Genomic DNA, 18936 nt, shown 5'->3' with positions numbered 1-18936 from the left:
TACGAAAGGGCGCTCCAGGCCCATCCCCACCGGGCTCTAATCCCTGGAGTTCCTCCGCATCTCTGGCCCCGCCCTCTAGGCCGCCGCGTAGGCATGTGCGCCGCTGAGGTTCGGTGGTGGGGCGAGACCTCTGTGGGCCCGCCTACTGGCTCCTCCAGCTCCGCCCCCGACCCCTCCCGGTACGCAGGCGCTGCCCGCCTCACTTGTCTGATTAGCATAGGGCGCCGGGCCCCGCCCCCTGTTTTGCATGCGCACGGCCGGCCCCGCCCCCGCTGTCAGCTGGAGGAAGCCGAGTAGGAAGCGGCCGCGATGTCCTTTTGTGTCCTACAAGCAGCCAGCGGCGCCGCCGAGTGAGGGGACGCGGCGCGGCGGGGCGGCGCGGCCCGAGAAGGAGGCGGAGGAGTGGCCGCCCGCGGCCCCCGGCTCACCCCGGCGTTCCGGGCCTCTCGGCCCCCATGCCTGCCCGCCCGCCCTGCCGGAGCCCCAGGTCCGGGGGCGAAGGGGAGCGCTGTGGCGGGGGTGGGCGGGCGGGGCGCGGGGGCCATGTGCGAGCGCGGCAGGGAGGCGGGCGGGGGGCGGGCTCCGGCGGGTGCCGGCTCCGGTGCCGGCCCTGTTCACGACCGGAACCTGGTCGAGAGCTAGACTGGGGTCAGGGTCTGATGGGATCCGGCGTTCGGGTCCTGGTGGGCTCTTTTGGGTCAGGGTCTGTCTCTGATTTGGGCTGCTGGTCCTGGGCCCGGTCAGTCTTGGGCCTCAGATCCAGCCCCAGGGCAGGGTTCAGTCCGGCACGTGGAGAATGCCGAAGTCCCTGGGGCGGGCTGAGTGGAAGATGGGGAGGGTTCTCTGTCACCGAAGGGGCTCTGAAGACCACGTGGGGGCGCTCGAAGGGGCCTAGGGCCACCCTCTTCTCTGGGTCAAAGGTCATCGCACCGGCGGGGGAGAACTTCTTCCTCCTCGGCTCTCCTCATTTACTTCCTGATAACCTGATAGAGGTTCCCCGCGGGCGGAGGGGGAGGGGAGACTAGCAACTTTAGGCAACTTCCCTTAGGTGTGCGCAGGTTTGCCGGGGGCGGGGCGGCCCGAAAGGTGGTGGACTCTGCGGCAGCTGGAGTGTGAGAGTGAGTGTGCAGGCCTAGGGTGCAAGGGGGTGGAGCCGCGCCCGACTGTGAGCCTGGGACTGGGCATGCTGGGGCAGGAAGGGGGCGGTGTGTCAGGGGTGTTCTTTCTCACAAATCTGTACCTGCGTGTGTGATTGTTGAGGACCTGGTGTGTGTATGTGTGATATCGGGCTTGAGTGTGAGTTTGTGTAGTGTGTCCTTTGGGAAGAGTGTGAGACAAGTGTGAGAATGAGTGAGGGCTGGGGTTTGGAAAGGGCCATGTGTGTGAAAGTCCCCAACAGAGAAAGCATGTGTGGGCATGTGGTGACACCTGAGAACCCAGGTGAGAGTGTGAACATATATCCACGCCTTTGGGCTTGTGTGCCTCAGTGTGCTCTCTCGAAGAGAGGACAGCCATGTGAGGGGAGACCTCTGAGGTCCCGCTAATATCTGGAGAAAAGAATGGAGGTGTCCCTCTTCTGGCTGTGGATTCCAAGGGGGGTTGACAGTTGCCTGGGGACAGAGGTTCCTCTGCCCCCTGATTAGAGTGGGAGTAGGGCTTTCCAAGCCTCTTCCAGGTTCCCAAGAGGGTACCTGCTGTCAGTTACTGGTCCTGGAGGCTCTGGAGGCTCTGGAGACTCCGTTCCCATGGCAACAGCTGGGGGGGCTTTTCATGAGTAACCCTTCCTTGGACTCTGCCCTCCTCCCTCCCCAGGACGAGCCTGGAAGTCTGGCCCAGGCCCAGGGTTAGGCAACGCATGTGGCAGGGTGCCTCTCTGTGACCTGACGGTCTCTCACTGCAGGTGACCAGCGCCATGTCCAGCCAGGTGGTGGGCATTGAGCCTCTCTACATCAAGGCAGAGCCAGCCAGTCCTGACAGTCCAAAAGGTTCTTCGGAGACCGAGACTGAACCCCCCGTGACCCTGGCTCCTGGTCCAGCTCCTGCCCGCTGCCTCCCCGGGCACAAGGAGGAGGAGGATGGGGAGGGGGCTGGGCCTGGTGAGCAGGGCAGTGGGAAGCTGGTGCTCAGCTCCCTGCCCAAACGCCTCTGTCTGGTCTGTGGGGATGTGGCCTCCGGCTACCACTACGGTGTGGCATCCTGTGAGGCCTGCAAAGCTTTCTTCAAGAGGACCATCCAGGGTGAGCCCCCACCCCGCTTCTGCATGCTTTTGCCCTTTGCCCTGGCCTGGCACCTCCCAATTGGTACACGGCTAGGTGCAGTAGGTCCTGAGACTGCCAGACGCTGTGAAGTTGGCATCTGGCAGGGCTCCTCTTAGAAATGAAATAAAGGCAGCAGCATGTGTGGCGTACTGGAATGGGATGTTAGAGGACATGGCCTAGGTTTCTGAGTGCTGTAGGCCCAGCACCTTCAACAGTGGCTCTGAAAAATTCCAAGGCAGCCTCTGCCTGTTCTGAAACTTTGTTCTTGACTTGGTTCCTGCTTCAGGTAGCTGCTACCCAGCAGAGAACATGGCCCCCTTTTCTCAGGTTTTGTGAAGCAGCACCAGTGCAAGGTAGATTTTTCTAGATACCTGAGAGAGGCCACATTGTATTTTTTTTTTTTTTTTTTAAAGAGAGAGTGAGAGACAGAGGGGGACACAGAGAGAGAATTTTAACATTTATTTTATTTTTTCTTTAGTTCTTGGCGGACACAACATCTTTGTTGGTATGTGGTGCTGCTGAGAATCGAACCTGGGCCGCACGCATGCTAGGCAAGCGCGCTACCGCTTGAGCCACATCCCCAGCCCCCCCACATTGTATTTTAGCTCCTGACTTAAAAGATTGTTAGGGAGTGTGGGGTGTGGCTCAGTGGTAGAATACTTGACTAGTAAGTGAGAGGCCCTGGCTTTCATTCCCGGTACTGAGGGTTGTGTGTGTGGAGAAATATATATATATATATAATCACCACATAAACACGATTAGGCATTTAAAAATCACTGGTTTTGGGGGACATGGTGGCACATGCCTGTAATCCCAGTTACTCAGGAGGCTGATGCAGGAGGATCATAAGTTTGAGGCCAACCTCTGCAACTTAGTGAGACTCTGTCTCAAAATAAAAACTTGGAAGTACTGGGGATATAGCATACAAAAATTCAAAGGGATGGTAGTATAGCTCAGTGGTAGAATACTTGCCAAGTATGTGCAGGGACCTGGGTACAAGCCCCAGACAGGTGGGAACTCCAGGGAGTAGGATGCTGATGTAAACATTACCTGGGATGAATGGGCCTGCTAGTTAAGTTGCTATGTGATTTATGTGATAATTGGTTACTTTGGGGCTGTACCAGGCACTCTGCCCTTTTGCTCTTTTTTTCGGCTCCCAACCAACCCTATGAGGTGTCAGTGTTGTCATTGTTGAGGCCTACAGAGATTTTTTTTTTTTTAATGTTTTTAGTTGGACACAGACCTTCATTAATTTTTACGGGGTGCTGAGAATCGAATCCGGTGCCTCACATTGTGCTAGGCAAGGGCTCTGCCACTGAGCCCTAGCCCCAGCCCAACCCTACAGAGATTTTTGAAGCTTTGTTCAAGTCTTACAAGTAGAAAATGGCAGAACTAGGATTTGATGTGGGTCCTGAGCTGGCTCTCAAATGCCAGACTGCTGTTCTACTTAATAGTAATAACTGGACTTTGGACCACTGATTGTGACAGCCAGTGAGTCTGAACATGGCTAAAACATGTTGGCCATAAAACTCCGGGCTCCCTGCTGACTCTGAGGACCAGTGAGGCTGCAGACCTAGGTCTAGGTGTCACCTTGGAATCTTTCATCCTGACTGTGGACACAGATTTATTGTTAGCTATCGATTATAGTCACTTACTGAGCACTTAAGTGCTGTGAATTATGCTAAATATTTTACATGGATTATCTTCTTTAATTCTTACAACCTGCCTTTACAACAAGTATGATTTTTTTTCATTTGGTGCTGGGGATGGAACCCAGGGTCTCGTATATGCTAAGCATGTGCACTTAGTACTGAGCTACAGCCCCCAACCCCAAGTATGAGGTTTTTTTCATGCCAATTTGATGGCTGGGAATTTGAATTGAGAGTTCCAGGTGTTAGATCTGGGACTTGCCTGAGGTCACACAGTTGGTAAGGGGTAGTGTTGGGCTAGACCAAGGTAGCCCCCAGAACACTTTGCTCTTCACAAACCAGTGTTCCAGTCCTGGGACTGAGGCAGAAACAATGAATTGAAACAATAAATTGCCCAGAACTGCCCTGTTACACTGGGGCACGTGTTGGAAGGCCAGGAACAGGATGTGGACGGAGGCCTGGTCTGAGTCTGGGGCTCCAGAGGGCCTCCCTGAGGACAGGTCCTGAGCCAGGTGAAGCCCTAGCAGAGCTAACGTACTAATGGCCTATTGGCTGGTTAGTGGTGGCCCTGCGAGACTGGGAGAGCGACAAGCTGTCAGCATCTTCAGTGTCAGCACTGGGGACATTCGAGGCCCTAGTGGAACTGACACTGAAGTGAGAGAGAGGTAATACGTAAATAGTTTGCTCTGTAGCATCTGAGGTGGCCCCAAGAGCTGAGAGGAATCTTTACAGCAGGGCTCAGGCTGGAAGTGCCTGCAGAGGTGGATTTGGTATTGTCACCAGTGGCCAGGGAAGGCCTTCCTGAGGTGACAGGGAGGAGGTAGGGGAGGCTGTGTGCCATTAGGACCAGAGCTTGAGGCAATCCCTGTGAAGGCCACAGGTTCACTTGGGCTTTCACTCAAGGAAGTCATTGGGTTTGAGCAGAGGAGGGACAGGAGCTGACACAGGTCTAACAGGATCCCTTAGGCATCGAGCAGGAGGCCAGTGAGATGAGGGGACGGTGACTGGTGTCAAGGGTGGAAAAACAGTAGCTGAGGGCAGGAGTTTGATTCTGGATGGGTAAGGTCAGGACCCCCGCAGAATTTGCCAGTAGGTTGGACGTGGGTGCAAGGGAGTTGAGTGTGCTGCCCAGCCTTCTGCCTGAGCAACCAGAGGAATGCAGTTGCAGGCTTGGGAGTCCGGGGGCCATGTTAGGGTTGAGAAGCCTCCTAGACGTGCAGGATGTCAGGGGGCCGCTGGATATGAGTCTAGAGCTCAGGGCAGGTGTAAGCCCCAAGACGGGAGTGGGTGGTAAGTGAGGCTGAGGAAGGCCAGCCCTGGGCTGTTCAGTGGAAGGAGCTCTGGGAGATTCACAGAAACCACAAAGCGGCCAGAGAGGTGGGAGGCAGAGGAGCCGGTGGAGTCCTAGAAGCAAAAGCAGAGTGTTTGAGAGTTTCTAGCACCGAGACCCAGTCGTGCTATTAGATGCTCCTCTTAGGCAAGTAAGATGAGGATTGAGAACTGACCAATGAATTGAGCACCCTAAAGGTCATAGTGGCCCTTGATGGGCCCAGATGAAGGCAGTGTGGCCCAGAGGTGTGACCTGACCAGGGGCTTGGGTCAGAGTGGCAGCCTGATTGCCTGTGCCCGGCCCCTCCATTGCCCAAGCAGGGACCCCACTCAGTGGCAGTTCCCTGCCCTGCCCTGCTCATGGCCTCCTGCTCTCCCCTTTCCTCCCCGTACCCCCAGACCTGTGCTTGCCCCGGGTGAGTGAGGGCTCTCCTGGCCGCTGGGCCCACTCCTGGCCCTGGGAGGCCGCCACTGGAGCCCTGCCTCTTCCTGGCAGGAAGCATCGAATACAGCTGTCCAGCTTCCAACGAGTGTGAGATCACCAAGCGGAGACGCAAGGCCTGCCAGGCCTGCCGCTTCACCAAGTGCCTGCGGGTGGGCATGCTCAAGGAGGGTGAGCGTTGGGCAGGGGCCTGGGCTGGGGATTGGGGCTGGGGGCAAGGCCTGGGAAGTTCGAGTGAATGGGCTGGGGAGGACAGCTCTGCAGGGCAAACCTGCCTCAGCCCCATCACCGCAACCCTGTCCTACAATTCAAGGGGTGCGCCTGGACCGTGTCCGAGGTGGGCGACAGAAATACAAGCGACGGCCAGAGGTGGACCCGCTGCCCTTCCCAGGCTCCTTCCCTGCTGGCCCTCTGGCAGTGACTGGAGGCCCCCGGAAGACAGGTGAGGGCATGGTGGAGCCCTAGGGCTCCAGGGCAAGTTGCCCCCAAGGGCCTGTCAGCATCATTATGGACACTGGACCCGGATTCCACTTTCACTCACTTATTCATTTCCCCAAGGAATATTTGTAAAGTAACTTTTCATGTGTCGAGAACCAAGCAATGTAGCTGGGTCCAGGGAGAGGTTTAATCTCAGTCTATTCAAGACCGAGTCGCCTGGGGAGGTGGTGAGCATGCTTCCCGGGGAGAGCTATCTCCCTCTGGCTACTGGCTCTCAAGGAAGGCCACAGGGGGACTACCTAGGAAGATGCAATCTCAAGGGGCCTCTAAGGCCTGCTGGATGGGAGTGCTCCTGACAGCCCTCCACCTGTCACTGCAGCCCCGGTGAATGCACTGGTATCTCACCTGCTGGTGGTAGAGCCTGAGAAGCTGTATGCCATGCCTGACCCAGCGGGCCCTGACGGACACCTCCCAGCTGTGGCTACCCTCTGCGACCTCTTTGACCGAGAGATTGTGGTCACTATCAGCTGGGCCAAGAGCATCCCAGGTAAAGGGCCCAGGAGACCTGGGACTCCCTTGAGGCCAGGCCATGTTTGGCTGGGATCACTCGCTCAGCCGGGCCTGCTCTCCACTGCCCCCCAGGCTTCTCATCACTATCGCTGTCTGACCAGATGTCAGTACTGCAGAGCGTATGGATGGAGGTGCTGGTGCTGGGTGTGGCCCAGCGCTCACTACCACTGCAGGATGAACTGGCCTTTGCTGAGGACTTGGTCCTGGATGAAGAGGGAGCCCGGGCTGCTGGCCTGGGAGAGCTGGGGGCGGCCCTGCTGCAACTGGTGCGGCGGCTACAGGCCCTGCGGCTGGAACGAGAAGAGTATGTCCTGCTGAAGGCCTTGGCCCTTGCCAATTCGGGTGAGTCCAGAGCAGGCATCCAACAGGAATCTCCACGAGGCCCTCCAACTGTTAACTCCATGATGGTGGCACAGTCCCATTTTGCAGATAAGGAAAACTGAGGCTTAGGGAAGACCAATGACTTATTCAAAGTCACAAAGCAAGCCAAGGGCAGGCCCTGAACTGCACACAGGATTTTGAGCCCTAGTGCCGTGCTAACCTGGAAAGGTAAACAGTTTAGTGGGAGGGAAGGTGGGGAGGATAAAAGGTGGCCATAGTTGAGGGAGAAAGGGTGGCTATTGGGTAGGAGCAGTGAGTGGTGCCCCTTAGTCAGCCAATCAGCTAATCCATCTGGCCCCTCCTTAGGCCCATCCAGCAGTGCCCCAGCAGATGTGGGTTCCGCCTTTTCCAGAGGCAGCCCAGGCCAATAGCCCTCTCCCCCTCCTTGTAGACTCAGTGCACATCGAGGATGCTGAGGCTGTGGAACAGCTGCGAGAAGCCCTGCATGAGGCCCTGCTGGAGTATGAAGCCGGCCGGGCCGGCCCCGGAGGAGGTGCTGAGAGGCGGCGGGCAGGCAGACTGCTGCTCACCCTACCACTCCTCCGCCAGACAGCAGGCAAAGTGCTGGCCCATTTCTATGGGGTGAAGCTGGAGGGCAAGGTGCCCATGCACAAGTTGTTCTTGGAGATGCTCGAGGCCATGATGGACTGAGGCATGGGGTGGGAAGGGTGGGGGTGCTGGCAGGAACTGCCCAGCATGGGGTCAGCCCCAAGGGGGCAGAGCTGGGGTCTGGGCAGTGCCACAGCCTGCTGGCAGGGCCAGGGCAATGCTATCAGTCCCTGGGAGCAGGCCCCATGCCCTCCTCTCCCCCTCTTAAGGGGGTGTCAAGCTGGGAATGTGAATGCCTAGAGTCTGGGCACAGTGCTGTCCCTTGCAAGCCATAATGTGCCCCCAAGAGTGTAGGGGGCCTTGCGGAAGCCATAGGGGGCTGCAGGGGATGTGGGAGGCAGAAGCCTGATCTCAGGGAGGGAAGGGGATGGAGGCCACAGTCTCCCAATGGGTGATGCTTTTGCTGCTGCTTAATCCGATCCCCTCTCCAGACTAGAGGGGTATTTGGAGAGCAAAGGCCCCTACCCCCTTCGCTCCTCCTCATTTGCATTGGGCATTAATGCCCCCCCTTGAAGCAATAACTCCAAGCAGGCTCCAGCCCCTGGACCCTGGGGTGGCCAGGGCCCCCCATCAGCTCCCACCCAGCCTCCTCAGGGGGTGGGGAGAGCACTGCCTCTATGCCCTGCAGAGCAATAACACTATATTTATTTTTGGGTTTGGCCAGGGAGGCGCAGGGACATGGGGCAAGCCAGGGCCCAGAGCCTTTGGCTGTACAGAGACTCTATTTTAATGTATATTTGCTGCAAAGAGAAACCGCTTTTGGTTTTGAACCTTTAATGAGAAAAAAAAAAAAAGATATACTATGGAGCTCAAAACCACTGTGGTCAGTGTATCATTGGGTCAAGGGCTGGGACTACACACTGTAGAACTAACAAAAAGAATATGTTAACAAAAATACACACGGTCACAAACGTAAAACTGGTGCTGGACACGGTTAAGTCTCGGTTTCCTCATCATTCAGCAGCATGTTGGGGATCCCGCGGCTGATGGGGAACACACGTCCTGACTCCGGGCATTGCAGGGTGCCCTCCAGCACGTCCACCTGTGGAAGGGTGGGAGAGGGCTCAGCACTGGCAGCCTCAAGGGCGGGGCGGGAACAGAAGGCGAGGGTCGCTTCTTACCTCCAGCAACACGTGATGCATCTTTCTCAGAAATGTCTCGTCGTTCACGTAGCCCTCAGTAGGCTCTTTTGGCACCTCCACCAGGTGCAACTGCGGGCAAGAAACCTTAATCATCCCTGGGCATGAAACCCTCCCCACGCCCGGCCAGACGCAGGGCTTCGGGCGGGTACCGGGGGTCGCGGTAAGCCGCCCCCCTTCCGAGGCAGGGACCACGGGGACAGGTGCTCACGGTGTCAGCCGCCTCCAGAAGCGCCGCCCACTCCACCTTGGGTATCATCCGCGCCACGAAGTCTGGGTTGAACTCCACGGGATTGATTCGGACTTCGGTGGCCTGCGGGGCGGGGAGGTCTAATGAGGCCGGGGCCGAACCCGAGTTTCTCTATCCCGCCGGAAGAGGGGCGAGACCCCAGGCTCGTACCTGGAGGCGCAGGGGGAAGCCACGAGGCCCCACCCCCCGCACATGTGAGCTCAGTAGATTGTGGGTGAGCAGCTTCATGTTTCCACCAGGGATCCTCCGCTCCGGAACCGGAAAGAGGCCACTCGGAGCTCACGTAAATTCCGGGGTCGCCGGGTCTTTGGTACTATTGGACGGCCCGAGGAGCGGAAGTGACGAACTTGCGGAAACTTTTCGTGCTTGCAGGAGCAGAGGTACTTGAAAAATCTGGTCCGGTCACGCGCTGCTGCCGGAAGCGTCTCGCCGGGAAGTTGCTGCGACGCACAGCAAACTCCACTAGCCACAAATCATATGTAACATGCAAATCATATGGAAAGCAGCTGCAGCGCAGAGGCTCTCGTGGAATGTAACATGAACATGTTTTAGGCCTCCACAGGCCCCTGATACTATCATTTCCTGCACCTTGCTTTCGGGTAAGGAACGGACACACTGCATCAGTAAATCAGGTCCATTAAAACAGCAGTAGCTCTTGCTTGCATGCAAATTAGCTCCGCCCCACTTACACTGCGTCATGGCCCAGCCCCTGACGCACGCGAGCCCAGAGTCCTGGAGCTCCTTTCCTCGCGCCCGCGCCCATGCCTGCGCTGCAGGGGCGGCCGCCGGGGCGGGGCGCCTGAGGCACCGCCTCCAGGAGGGCCCCGGGGTGGCGCAGGCTCCAGGCCCCGCCTCGTGTGATGTCTGGGGCAGGTGGGCGGGGCGGCTGTAGGGTCTTAGGGCGGGCATGGGGCTGGCGAACCTGGGCGTGCTGCGACGCCGAGCCTGCTTGGTAGTCACCAGCGCGGCTGTTGCAGAGTCCGCGGCAGCTACAGCAAGACGGCGGCTGGAAGGAGGAGGTTGGGCGCGTGGAGGGGTCCGCAGTTTCAGCAGCACCGCCGCAGCCATGGCCCCGATCAAGGTGACCGTTGGCCCTTTTCCCCGTCCCCCTTGTCTGGGGTGACCGTGTCCCTTGCCCTTCGTACCCCCCTCCTCCGCCGTCCTCGGGGACCCTCCTGCGATCTATTCCTTTCATCCCCCCAGCAAGACCCCTCGGCTCTCCCTCAGTTAGGGGCCTCGACCCTAATCCCCTGAGACATTCCCCGAGGCCCTCGAGCCCTCCCCTTGTAATCCTCCACAGCCACCGTGCGACACCCAGTGACAGGTCCCGGTCGTTTTCAGGGGATTGAATACCATGGCATCTCACATTCTTCCATCTTCGCGGCTGGGCCCCTTTTCAGCTTCTAAGTGTCTTTCACTTCCCCTGCCCCACACTTATGAGAGTGCTGGGCACCCTTCACCCCATCTTCTGATATAACTGGTCCCTCGGAGCCCAGCCACGTCTCCTCGATTCCCCCTCCCCCTCTCCATGGCTGATTCCTACCCTTCACTGTCTTTCACTCATCTTCTGGAACCAACCCAGCTCCTCTGACCTATCCCCTCTGTCTGACCTCTGCTGAGACCCTCTCCATCCTACTTCATCCTACTCCAACCTCCGGGGTCCTCAGACTCCCCAACTTCTGAATCTTGCCTTTGCCTCCTCCGGCTCCTGGAATCCCTCACCCACCCCCACGTGGAGAACCCCACCCTTCCTCTTCTTTATCCCCATGGGCGTGTGGGGGGGCCTGGATATCTTCCCTAACTCTTCCACCCCTCTTCGTCTGAGTGACCAGGCCTTCTCCCTCCCGCTTATCAGGACTTCCTCCTCATCCTCAAGTGCACCTCTCTGCCCCCTCCCCCACTGTATTCCAGCTGCTCATTTTCACAATATTGCAACATTTGGAAAGAACTTTCTTTCCTTTGTTGTCACCAAAGGCCCATAAGCAGAGCAGGGCCACCTGGAAAGCAGGAGGATGTTGGGTAACTAGGTGGTATGGGGGAGGGGATCGGGAGTGCCTCCTGGTTTTCTGAACTAGCTGATTGCCAGCAGCAATCGCGCTCTGCATTCCCTTTGGTTCTGGTTTGCTGCACCACCCCCCCTCCCCTTTGACCTCAAAGTCCTTTTATCCAGGTGGGAGATGCTCTCCCCTCCGTGGAGGTGTTTGAAGGGGAGCCTGGGAACAAGGTGAACCTGGCCGAGCTGTTCAAGGGCAAGAAGGGTGTACTTTTCGGAGTCCCTGGGGCATTTACCCCTGGCTGTTCTAAGGTGAGACCCTCCCCTTCCTGGGGTCTGGGAGTGGGATCTTTTGAATGGTTCTGAAGTTTTGTGTGTTGCCCCAGGGCATTTTGCTACAAGAGTCTGTAAATGATGCCACAACTAAAAAGGCTTTTCAGTGTCCGGAAAGTACTAGCCTTCAGAGGTAGGAGGAAGGGGCTGCATTTAATCCAACACCTCTTACCACGCCTGCTGCGTGCCAGGCACTGCACAAGATATTTGGGACTCAGGCAAGTAATCCTGCCCATGGGAAGTTCAAGGTCTTGACCACAGAACATTTAAGTCTGAGCTTCCGAGTGGTGAAGTCAAAAAGAGTTGTTCACGCGGCTGTCCTTGCCTGATCCAAGACACTGGATCAGGGAGGGGCGAAGCCTGGAGGTGAGGGTGGGCTGAGGCCCCACAGTGTGATCCCTTGGCTGACTCTTGTTTCCCCTCCTAGACCCACCTGCCAGGGTTTGTGGAGCAGTCTGGGGCTCTAAAGGCCAAGGGGGTGCAGGTGGTGGCATGTCTAACTGTGAACGATGTGTTTGTGACTGGAGAGTGGGGACGAGCCCACAATGCAGAAGGCAAGGTAAGATGTGGAGCTGGCAGGGGTATGGGCCAGGCCCTAGGAGGTTTTTCTTGTGACCTTTACTCTCCTGTCCCTTCAGGTTCGGCTCCTGGCTGACCCGACTGGGGCCTTTGGGAAGGTGAGTCTGCCCTCCTGCTCCGGGGAAGTTCCTGTGGGGCGCCTAGAAGGCAGAACCTGAGGTGTGGGGAGCAGCCCTTGGCCTGTTCTGGGGGTTCCTGATGCATTTCTCGTCTTTCCTCTTAGGAGGCAGATTTATTACTAGATGATTCATTGGTGCGCCTTTTTGGGAATCGCCGGCTCAAGAGGTAAAAGGGGGAGAGTTCTGCAGAGCCCTTCCCTGGAGCCCTGGCTCCTTGTTCCCTCGGGTCTCCAGGCCTGGGCTGACGCAGCTGCTTGGCCCCTCTTTCCCTCAGGTTCTCCATGGTGATAGACGATGGCAGAGTGAAGGCCCTTAATGTGGAACCCGATGGCACAGGCCTGACCTGCAGCTTGGCCCCCAACATCCTCTCGCAGCTTTGAGGCCCTAGCCTGGACACACTCCCTCTGCCCTCTCCTGGCTCACCTGCCCAGCTCTACCCCAGCTGGGGCCACCCTGCTGGAACCTTGGCCAGATTTCTGCCATTAAACCCTCCTGGCTCAAGTGTGTCTCCTTGGTGTGCAGACACTGGTTTGCTGCGGGTGGGGCTCGTTCCTTAGTCATAGTTGAGCTGAGGCTGTGAGGACAGGGCTGAAGGCCTCTTTATTTGCTTGTTTTCTAATTTTATTTGCTGAGTTCTGGGGTGGAATCCAGGGCCTTCCACATGCTTGGCAAATGCCGTACCTCTGAGCTCCATGCCAGCCCCTGGGAATGCCCCCTGAACTTTCCTCCTGGAAGCTGAGAAGGAGCCAGTGTCTAGGGCGGGAGAGGCACTGAGGGAAAGTCCCCACCAGGTGCGAGCTTGGCGCATACCCTGACCAACCTGCGTGTGCTGGGTGTTAGTCAATTTAATTTATTCCAGAAACCCCAGTGTTGGAACCTTGGCTCTAGGCTTCCACATCAGGGTGACTTCAGCCCCTTCTCAAGCACCAGGACCAGGGAGGGCCCCTTCAGTGCACACCGCTGTCAGCCAGGAGGGCTCCCTGGGCGAGGAGGCTGTAGGTGGAGCCTGACCAGGGGTGGGTGGGCAAGAGCCAGGGGCCATTGTGGGCCCTGCCTTGGGGTCTGAACTTTGCCCTGAGCCTCTTAGGGGAGTCTGGATTTGAGCAGGCTGGCCATGTGCTCTTTCGCCTGCAGTGAGCTCTGCCTCGTCCATGGCTCTAGAGCAGGCCATAGTCGGGGAGGCCAGGGAGAGGGTCAGGGAAGGACCTCTTGGAGGAAATGACTCTTGTGGTGGCAGAAATGGCAGAGAAGAGCCTGGGATAGAGTGGAGGGTGGGACAGCTCTGGGCTGTGTAGATCCCACCCAGCAGCAAAGTGGGTGGGGTTGCTGGGAGAGGCTGGCCTTGGGATCTGGGAAGCTGGTAGCAGCCTGTCCCTGCCCTGTGGGCACCTCGGGCATTGGAAGTTTGTGAATAGCCCTGGGGGTGGGGGTGGCACCAGCAGGGCGTTGAAGGGAAGGCTCCACAGTCTACCGTGACACAGGGAGGAGGACTCCTGTGTGTAGGAAGGGCTGGTGGCAGTGGTGGGGTCTGTGGGTGGGGTTCTCAGTCAGAGGACACCAGCCACCTTGTGTGGGCCCCAGTGCTCAGCCTCCTGAGCGCCCAGCAGGCCCTCCTTGGTCCCTGTGGTTCTTGCCCCAAACTCTCCACCTCTTGCCTTCCTCTTGTCAAATTCTGGGCCCCAGTACCTGGGGGATTCAGGGACACCTTAGCCAGGGCCGTGTCCTCCATGGGTGAGACTCTGAAGTCAGTCCTAGTGGGCTTCCTGAAACACAGGTTGGGACAAAGCTGGCTCCCTTCTAACACCCTGCATGACCTCGGGACCCCTCACCCCAAGACTGGCCAGATGCCTGAAGGGAGGGAGTGGCAGCCCCAGATAGTGAATGGCTGAGCTCTCCCCAGTGAGCCAAACCAGGAGAAGGCATTACCAAGGACGTGTGAAGGTCACGGCAGGCGCTTCAATATTTTCCTTGGCCCTTAGGTGCTGGGGCCTGAACCCAGAGTCACTTTGCCACCAAGCCATATCCCCAACCCTTTTTATTTTTTATTTTGAGACAGAATCTTGCTGAGGTGCCACAGCCAGCCTTAAACTTGAGTTCTTCCTGCCTCAGCCTCCGAGGCGCTGGGGGTACACGCGTGCGCCACCAGGGTCTCTGACGCCATGTCCCTTAATCTTTTTTGGTGAAAAAGAGGGAACTGAGGCTTAGGGCCTCCTGCGAGCCTGGGTGTCTGCAGCACTAGGTGGGGTGGTGAGAGAGCCCACCCTCAGCCGGGCACCCTTTTCCTCTTCTGAGGCTTCATGGCATCTGGCGGCTCCTGCCACCAGGGGAAGCCCAATCTCCATTTCTGTCACTCTAGCCACCTCTGTTTCCTCCACTCTTGGGCTTTTTATCTGAGCTGGTTGGGGCCCAGCAAGGCCTCAGGGGAAGGTTCTCTCTAGAGTCTTGCCACTGGGTGGCCCCTAGGGACTATGTGGTGGGGACTGGGTAGCATTGGCTGCTAAATGTTGTCACTTAGCTTCCTGGGATGCGGGGTGACTGGTGGGGACGTCTTCAGTTCTGGAGATTGGGCCCTTGAGGGCCTGAGATTAAACAGCACCTGGCAAGAGGATCCTGCAGTGGGCGGGGGATGTGGTTCAGGCAGTAGCGCGCTCGCCTGGCATGCATGTGGCCCGGGTTCGATCCTCAGCACCACATACCAACAAAGATGTTGTGTCCGCTGGAAACTAAAAAATAAATATTAAAAAATTCTCTCTTTAAAAAAAAAAAAAAAGGAGGATCCTGCAGAGTTCTATCTTCAGGACAGAACGGCCTGGCGCAGAGAGGAGGGGTGGGTGTGGCCTTCCCCAACTTTTGATGGCCAAAGGGCCAACTTTAAAACAACAACAAAAAGAAAAAACCAGCCAGGCAAGGTGCCACATGCCTGAAATTCCAGTGACAGGGGAGGCTGAGGCAGGAGGATCACAAGTCTGAGGCTAGTCTCAGCAATTTAGCAAGGCCCTAAGCAACTCAGTGAGACTCTGTCTCAAAGTTTAAAAAAAAAGGACTAGGGTAGAGCTCAATGGTAGAGTGCCCTGGGTTGGATCTCTAGTACCAAAAATAAGAAAGTAAACAAGTGAACAAAATAACCTGAAACCTCCATCAGTATGTGCCGTCAACTTGGCTGCTGCTGCTGCAACAGGATGGCTGAGGCTGGGTGATTTATAAGAAATGGAAGTTTATTTCTTACAGTTCTGGAATTTGGGGAATCCAAGGTCAAGGGGCTATATCTGGGGAGGGCCTTTAGCTGAAAATTGGAATATTCAATCAGTACAGTTGAGATTTCTCTCATGACTTTTTTTTTTTTTTAAGAGAGAGTGAGAGAATTTTTAATTTTTATTTTTTTTAAAATATTTATTCATTTATTTTTTAGTTCTCGGCAGACACAACATCTTTGTTTGTATGTGGTGCTGAGGATTGAACCCGGGCCACATGCATGCCAGGCGAGCGCGCTACCCCTTGAGCCACATCCCCAGCCCATGACCTTTGCTTTTTGATTATCAACTCATTAGACTTAAAACCATCACTTTAAGCTGACTTAGGTATGATATTCCTGCCTACATGTATCAAAGCTCCTCTGAACGGTGATTTGCAGGTTGCAAAAGAGGATTTTTAGCTGGGTGCTGTGGCGTACTCCTGTAATCCCAGTGGCTCAGGAGGCTGAGGAGGGAGGATCGCAAGTTCAAAGCCAGCCTCGGCAATGGCGAGGCACTAAGCAACTCAGTAAGAACCTGTCTCTAAATAAAATACAAAATATGGCTGGGGATGTGACTCAGTGGTCGAGTGTCTCCCCCTCCCCAGTTCAATCTCCAATACCAAAAAAAAAGAGGATCTCTCTCTTTTTTTTTTTTTTTGCACCTGTCTATAAATCATTGTCCACAAGTTAAACAAAAACACAGACAAGTGCTACATATTTTGTTTTTTGGTCCCAGTTCCTGCCTTCAAAGAGAGTCAAAGCTGAATTGGATTAGAGGACCCCCAGCTGATGTCTGCTGAGAGCCATTGCCAAGTAGGAATGACGCATGGCATGACCCAGGTCATTTGCAGTAACATTGCATGTAAGGTGACCTTGCTCAAGGACCAGGGCGGATCAGGGTTTAGGGGGCTCCTTGGGTTTAGGGCGGTTCCAGGTTTAAGGTGTACTCTGCTGGGAATAGGGCGTATCCTGCTGCCTCAGGTGTGCCCGCTCCTTGAGTTCCCGTTGAGTTCTTGCGGGATTCAGAGAGTATTTTGGGATACAGAGCCCAGTGGAGGTGTGGATTTCCCCAGAACATGTGCGTGTAGAGGGCCGGTGACAGTTCGAGAATAAAAGAGTTGCTGTTTGAATCTACAAGGTGAGAGTGGCTTGTGCCTAGCCAGACTGCGGCAGATGTCCACTGCTGAAGCATGGGTCACTTGCCAATGAGGTAACCCCCTCCCCCAAATCTGGTGTCAAACATCTGTGTTGACTTTAGTGGTCTGACAGCAGAGGAGAACAGGACACTTGGGTTGTTTCCCCAACACACAAGGAGAGAGAAACAACAGTAGCTCATAATAAAACAGGAGGATGATTATAATGTACCATACAGTAACAAAGTGGCCAGCCTCACTGCTCTTGCACTTTCTGAAGTAAACTAAGGAAGGACTCTTGGAACACAAGCCCGGGACTCTATGATAGTTCATCTGAGAACCAAGACAGCAACTTAGTTACCAACAGACGGCAGCTTGTGCAATGTGGACATGCTAGGCGGGGTGGAGCAGGACCGGATTCACCATGCTCCTCAGAATGGCACCCAGCTTAAAACGTCAATGGTTAATTTCTGGAATTTTCCATTTACTATTTTCGGACCATTGTTAACCACTCACAGCTGAAGCTGTAGAAAGGGAAACCTTGGGTACAGGGCCTACAGGGTGTCTCTTCCACTTACATCTCATTGGACGTGACTTAGTCACATGGTAGCTGCCCAGTGACACCAGCTTTATTCCAGGGAGACTTGTGTTTAGCTGGAGGGGGGGCTCGGTTACAGGCAGAGAGGGAGGAAAGGCATTGGGTGAACAATGAGCAGTGTGGGCACTGGGGTCACCTCTGAGAAGAGGGACCTTTGGGGACTCCGTGGCCTCCCATGAGTCACTTCCCTGCTTTCCCGTGGGCTTTGCAAGAGGCATGTCCTGAGCTGTTCCGACTTCTCCATGGCCTCCTTCTCTCCCCAGGATGCTGCTTCTGCAGGTCTCTGTCTCCGTCCCCTTCAACTTTGGCCTCCACAGTCACCCTGACTCCCCAGGTGGGTCCTCGCATCTCCTGGACAGTAGTCACCTCCTACATGGGACCCCCCCAGCCTCCTCTGTCCAAACCCTGCTAATCTTCAAGCCCCTGAGTCGCCCTGTTTGGTGAGGACAGCAGCCCTCATTTCTGGTTCCTGCTCTCCATTAGTCCATGTGGGGACTGGGCCACACAGCTCAACTTTATCAAAGATGGAGTTCTCAAATTAACATATAATTCATGTTTCACAAAATTCACCCTTTAAGGGTATGTACAGTTCAAGCCGGTGCCGTGGCCCACGCCTGTAATCCCAGCAGCTCGGGAGGCTGAGGCAGGAGGATTGCGCATTCAAAGCCAGCCTCAGCAACTTAGCAAGGCGCTGAGCAAGACCTGTCTCAGAATAAAAATAGAAAGAGCTGGGGATGTGGCTCAGTGGTTAAGCACCCCTGGTAACAAAAAAAAAAAAAGTACGGTTCAGTGGTTTGTATTTTTATTTATTTTTGGTGTCTAGGATCAAACCCAGGGGTGCTTAACCACTTAACCACTGAGCGACATCCCCAGCCCTATTTTGCATTTTATTTAGAGACAGGGTCTCACTGAGTTGCTTAGCACCTCACTTTTGCTAAGGCTAGCTTTGAACTCACGATCCTCCTGTCTGGGCCTCCTCAGCTGTTGGGATTACAGTCTTGTGCCCTGCGCCTGGCTTTTCTTATTCTTTTTGTACTGGGAATTGATTCCAAGGGTACATCCCCAGCTCTTTTTTTTTTTACTTTGAGACAGGATCTCACTAAATTACTTAGGGCCTTACTAAGTTGCTGAGGGTGGCTTTGAACTTGTGATCCTCCTGCCTCAGCCTCCAAACTGCTGGGATTACAGGTATGTCCTGCTGGTTTTTAGTATATTCGCCAAGCTGTGCAACCATCAGCATACAAATCCATACAAAGATGGATTTTTAGTCTCAGTGACTTCTCCCAAGATGAAGCTGCCTTTTTTCTGAGTATTGCAATCCTTACATGGTTATGAGAGGCATGATCAGATGTCTGGGGTTCTACTCTCTCACCACCGTGGTCCCTCACAGTCACACTGCTGAGTCATCTGGGTGCCAGGCACTGTGCTGGGCTCTAGGGTCATACGGTGTGTCCTCCAGGCCTGGAATCTGCAGTGCCATATGGGAAGGGTGTTCTAGGTGGTGGGAACAGCCTAGGCCAAGGCCTAAAGGGGAGGAGGGTGAGGGAGGTCTGGACTGAGCCTCAGCGAGAACAGAAACGGGATCTTGCCTATCATCTTGCCCTGGTTCAGCTGGACCCTCTTGGTGACATGGATGTCTCCAGTATTTAGCAGGAGGCAACTTCAGACACATTATTTGTTTCCTTTTGGGCTCCTTCCTCAGGGCGTGTTCCCAAATGCCAGTGCTGGGTCCCAGGGGTTGGGCCATTTTATTGGTTTCTGGAAACTCTGAGGCCACCTTAAGGTCCGCTGTGATGTGTGCTGGGTTCTCTCCCCGCGGAATGGAATGCCATCGCCTTTGGCCATCTGGATTCATTTTTCCTAGCTTAATGGACACTTAATGGT

The 18936-nt window shown here is 55.6% G+C and overlaps 3 protein-coding genes and 1 pseudogene across 4 annotated transcripts; 2 read left to right on the top strand and 2 right to left on the bottom strand.

The window, feature by feature from the left end:
• The first annotated feature begins 255 nt into the window (after positions 1-255).
• On the top strand, positions 256-8491 carry Esrra (estrogen related receptor alpha). Of its 2 annotated transcripts, none has more exons than XM_078045754.1 (7): positions 256-487; positions 1901-2237; positions 5733-5849; positions 5992-6120; positions 6496-6663; positions 6759-7028; positions 7459-8491. In XM_078045754.1, the coding sequence occupies exons 2-7, from the start codon at positions 1913-1915 to the stop codon at positions 7716-7718; spliced, it is 1269 nt and encodes a 422-aa protein (XP_077901880.1). In that variant the 5' UTR covers positions 256-487; positions 1901-1912; the 3' UTR covers positions 7719-8491. The 2 variants fall into 2 exon arrangements, with proteins under 2 accessions (XP_077901880.1, XP_040140097.1); XM_040284163.2 differs by lacking the exon at positions 256-487 and adding an exon at positions 665-1118.
• Positions 8434-9375, bottom strand: Trmt112 (tRNA methyltransferase activator subunit 11-2). The gene is made up of 4 exons (XM_005333497.5): positions 9216-9375; positions 9027-9128; positions 8798-8887; positions 8434-8718 (listed from the first exon to the last, which is right to left on the bottom strand). The coding sequence occupies exons 1-4, from the start codon at positions 9291-9293 to the stop codon at positions 8611-8613; spliced, it is 378 nt and encodes a 125-aa protein (XP_005333554.1). The 5' UTR covers positions 9294-9375; the 3' UTR covers positions 8434-8610.
• Positions 9376-9834: 459 nt separating this feature from the next.
• Positions 9835-12590, top strand: Prdx5 (peroxiredoxin 5). Its single transcript, XM_005333491.5, has 6 exons — positions 9835-10146; positions 11236-11370; positions 11819-11950; positions 12030-12068; positions 12194-12255; positions 12364-12590. Exons 1-6 carry the CDS (start codon positions 9973-9975, stop codon positions 12467-12469), a joined length of 648 nt encoding a protein of 215 aa, XP_005333548.1. The 5' UTR covers positions 9835-9972; the 3' UTR covers positions 12470-12590.
• A 3352-nt stretch (positions 12591-15942) lies between these two features.
• Positions 15943-16033, bottom strand: LOC120890188 (small nucleolar RNA SNORA40; annotated as a pseudogene).
• Between the last annotated feature and the right edge of the window lie 2903 nt (positions 16034-18936).

This window comes from Ictidomys tridecemlineatus, chromosome 4, assembly GCF_052094955.1.
Source record: "Ictidomys tridecemlineatus isolate mIctTri1 chromosome 4, mIctTri1.hap1, whole genome shotgun sequence".
Lineage (NCBI taxonomy): Eukaryota > Metazoa > Chordata > Mammalia > Rodentia > Sciuridae > Ictidomys > Ictidomys tridecemlineatus.
This window is presented reverse-complemented; position numbering and strand designations above follow the sequence as displayed.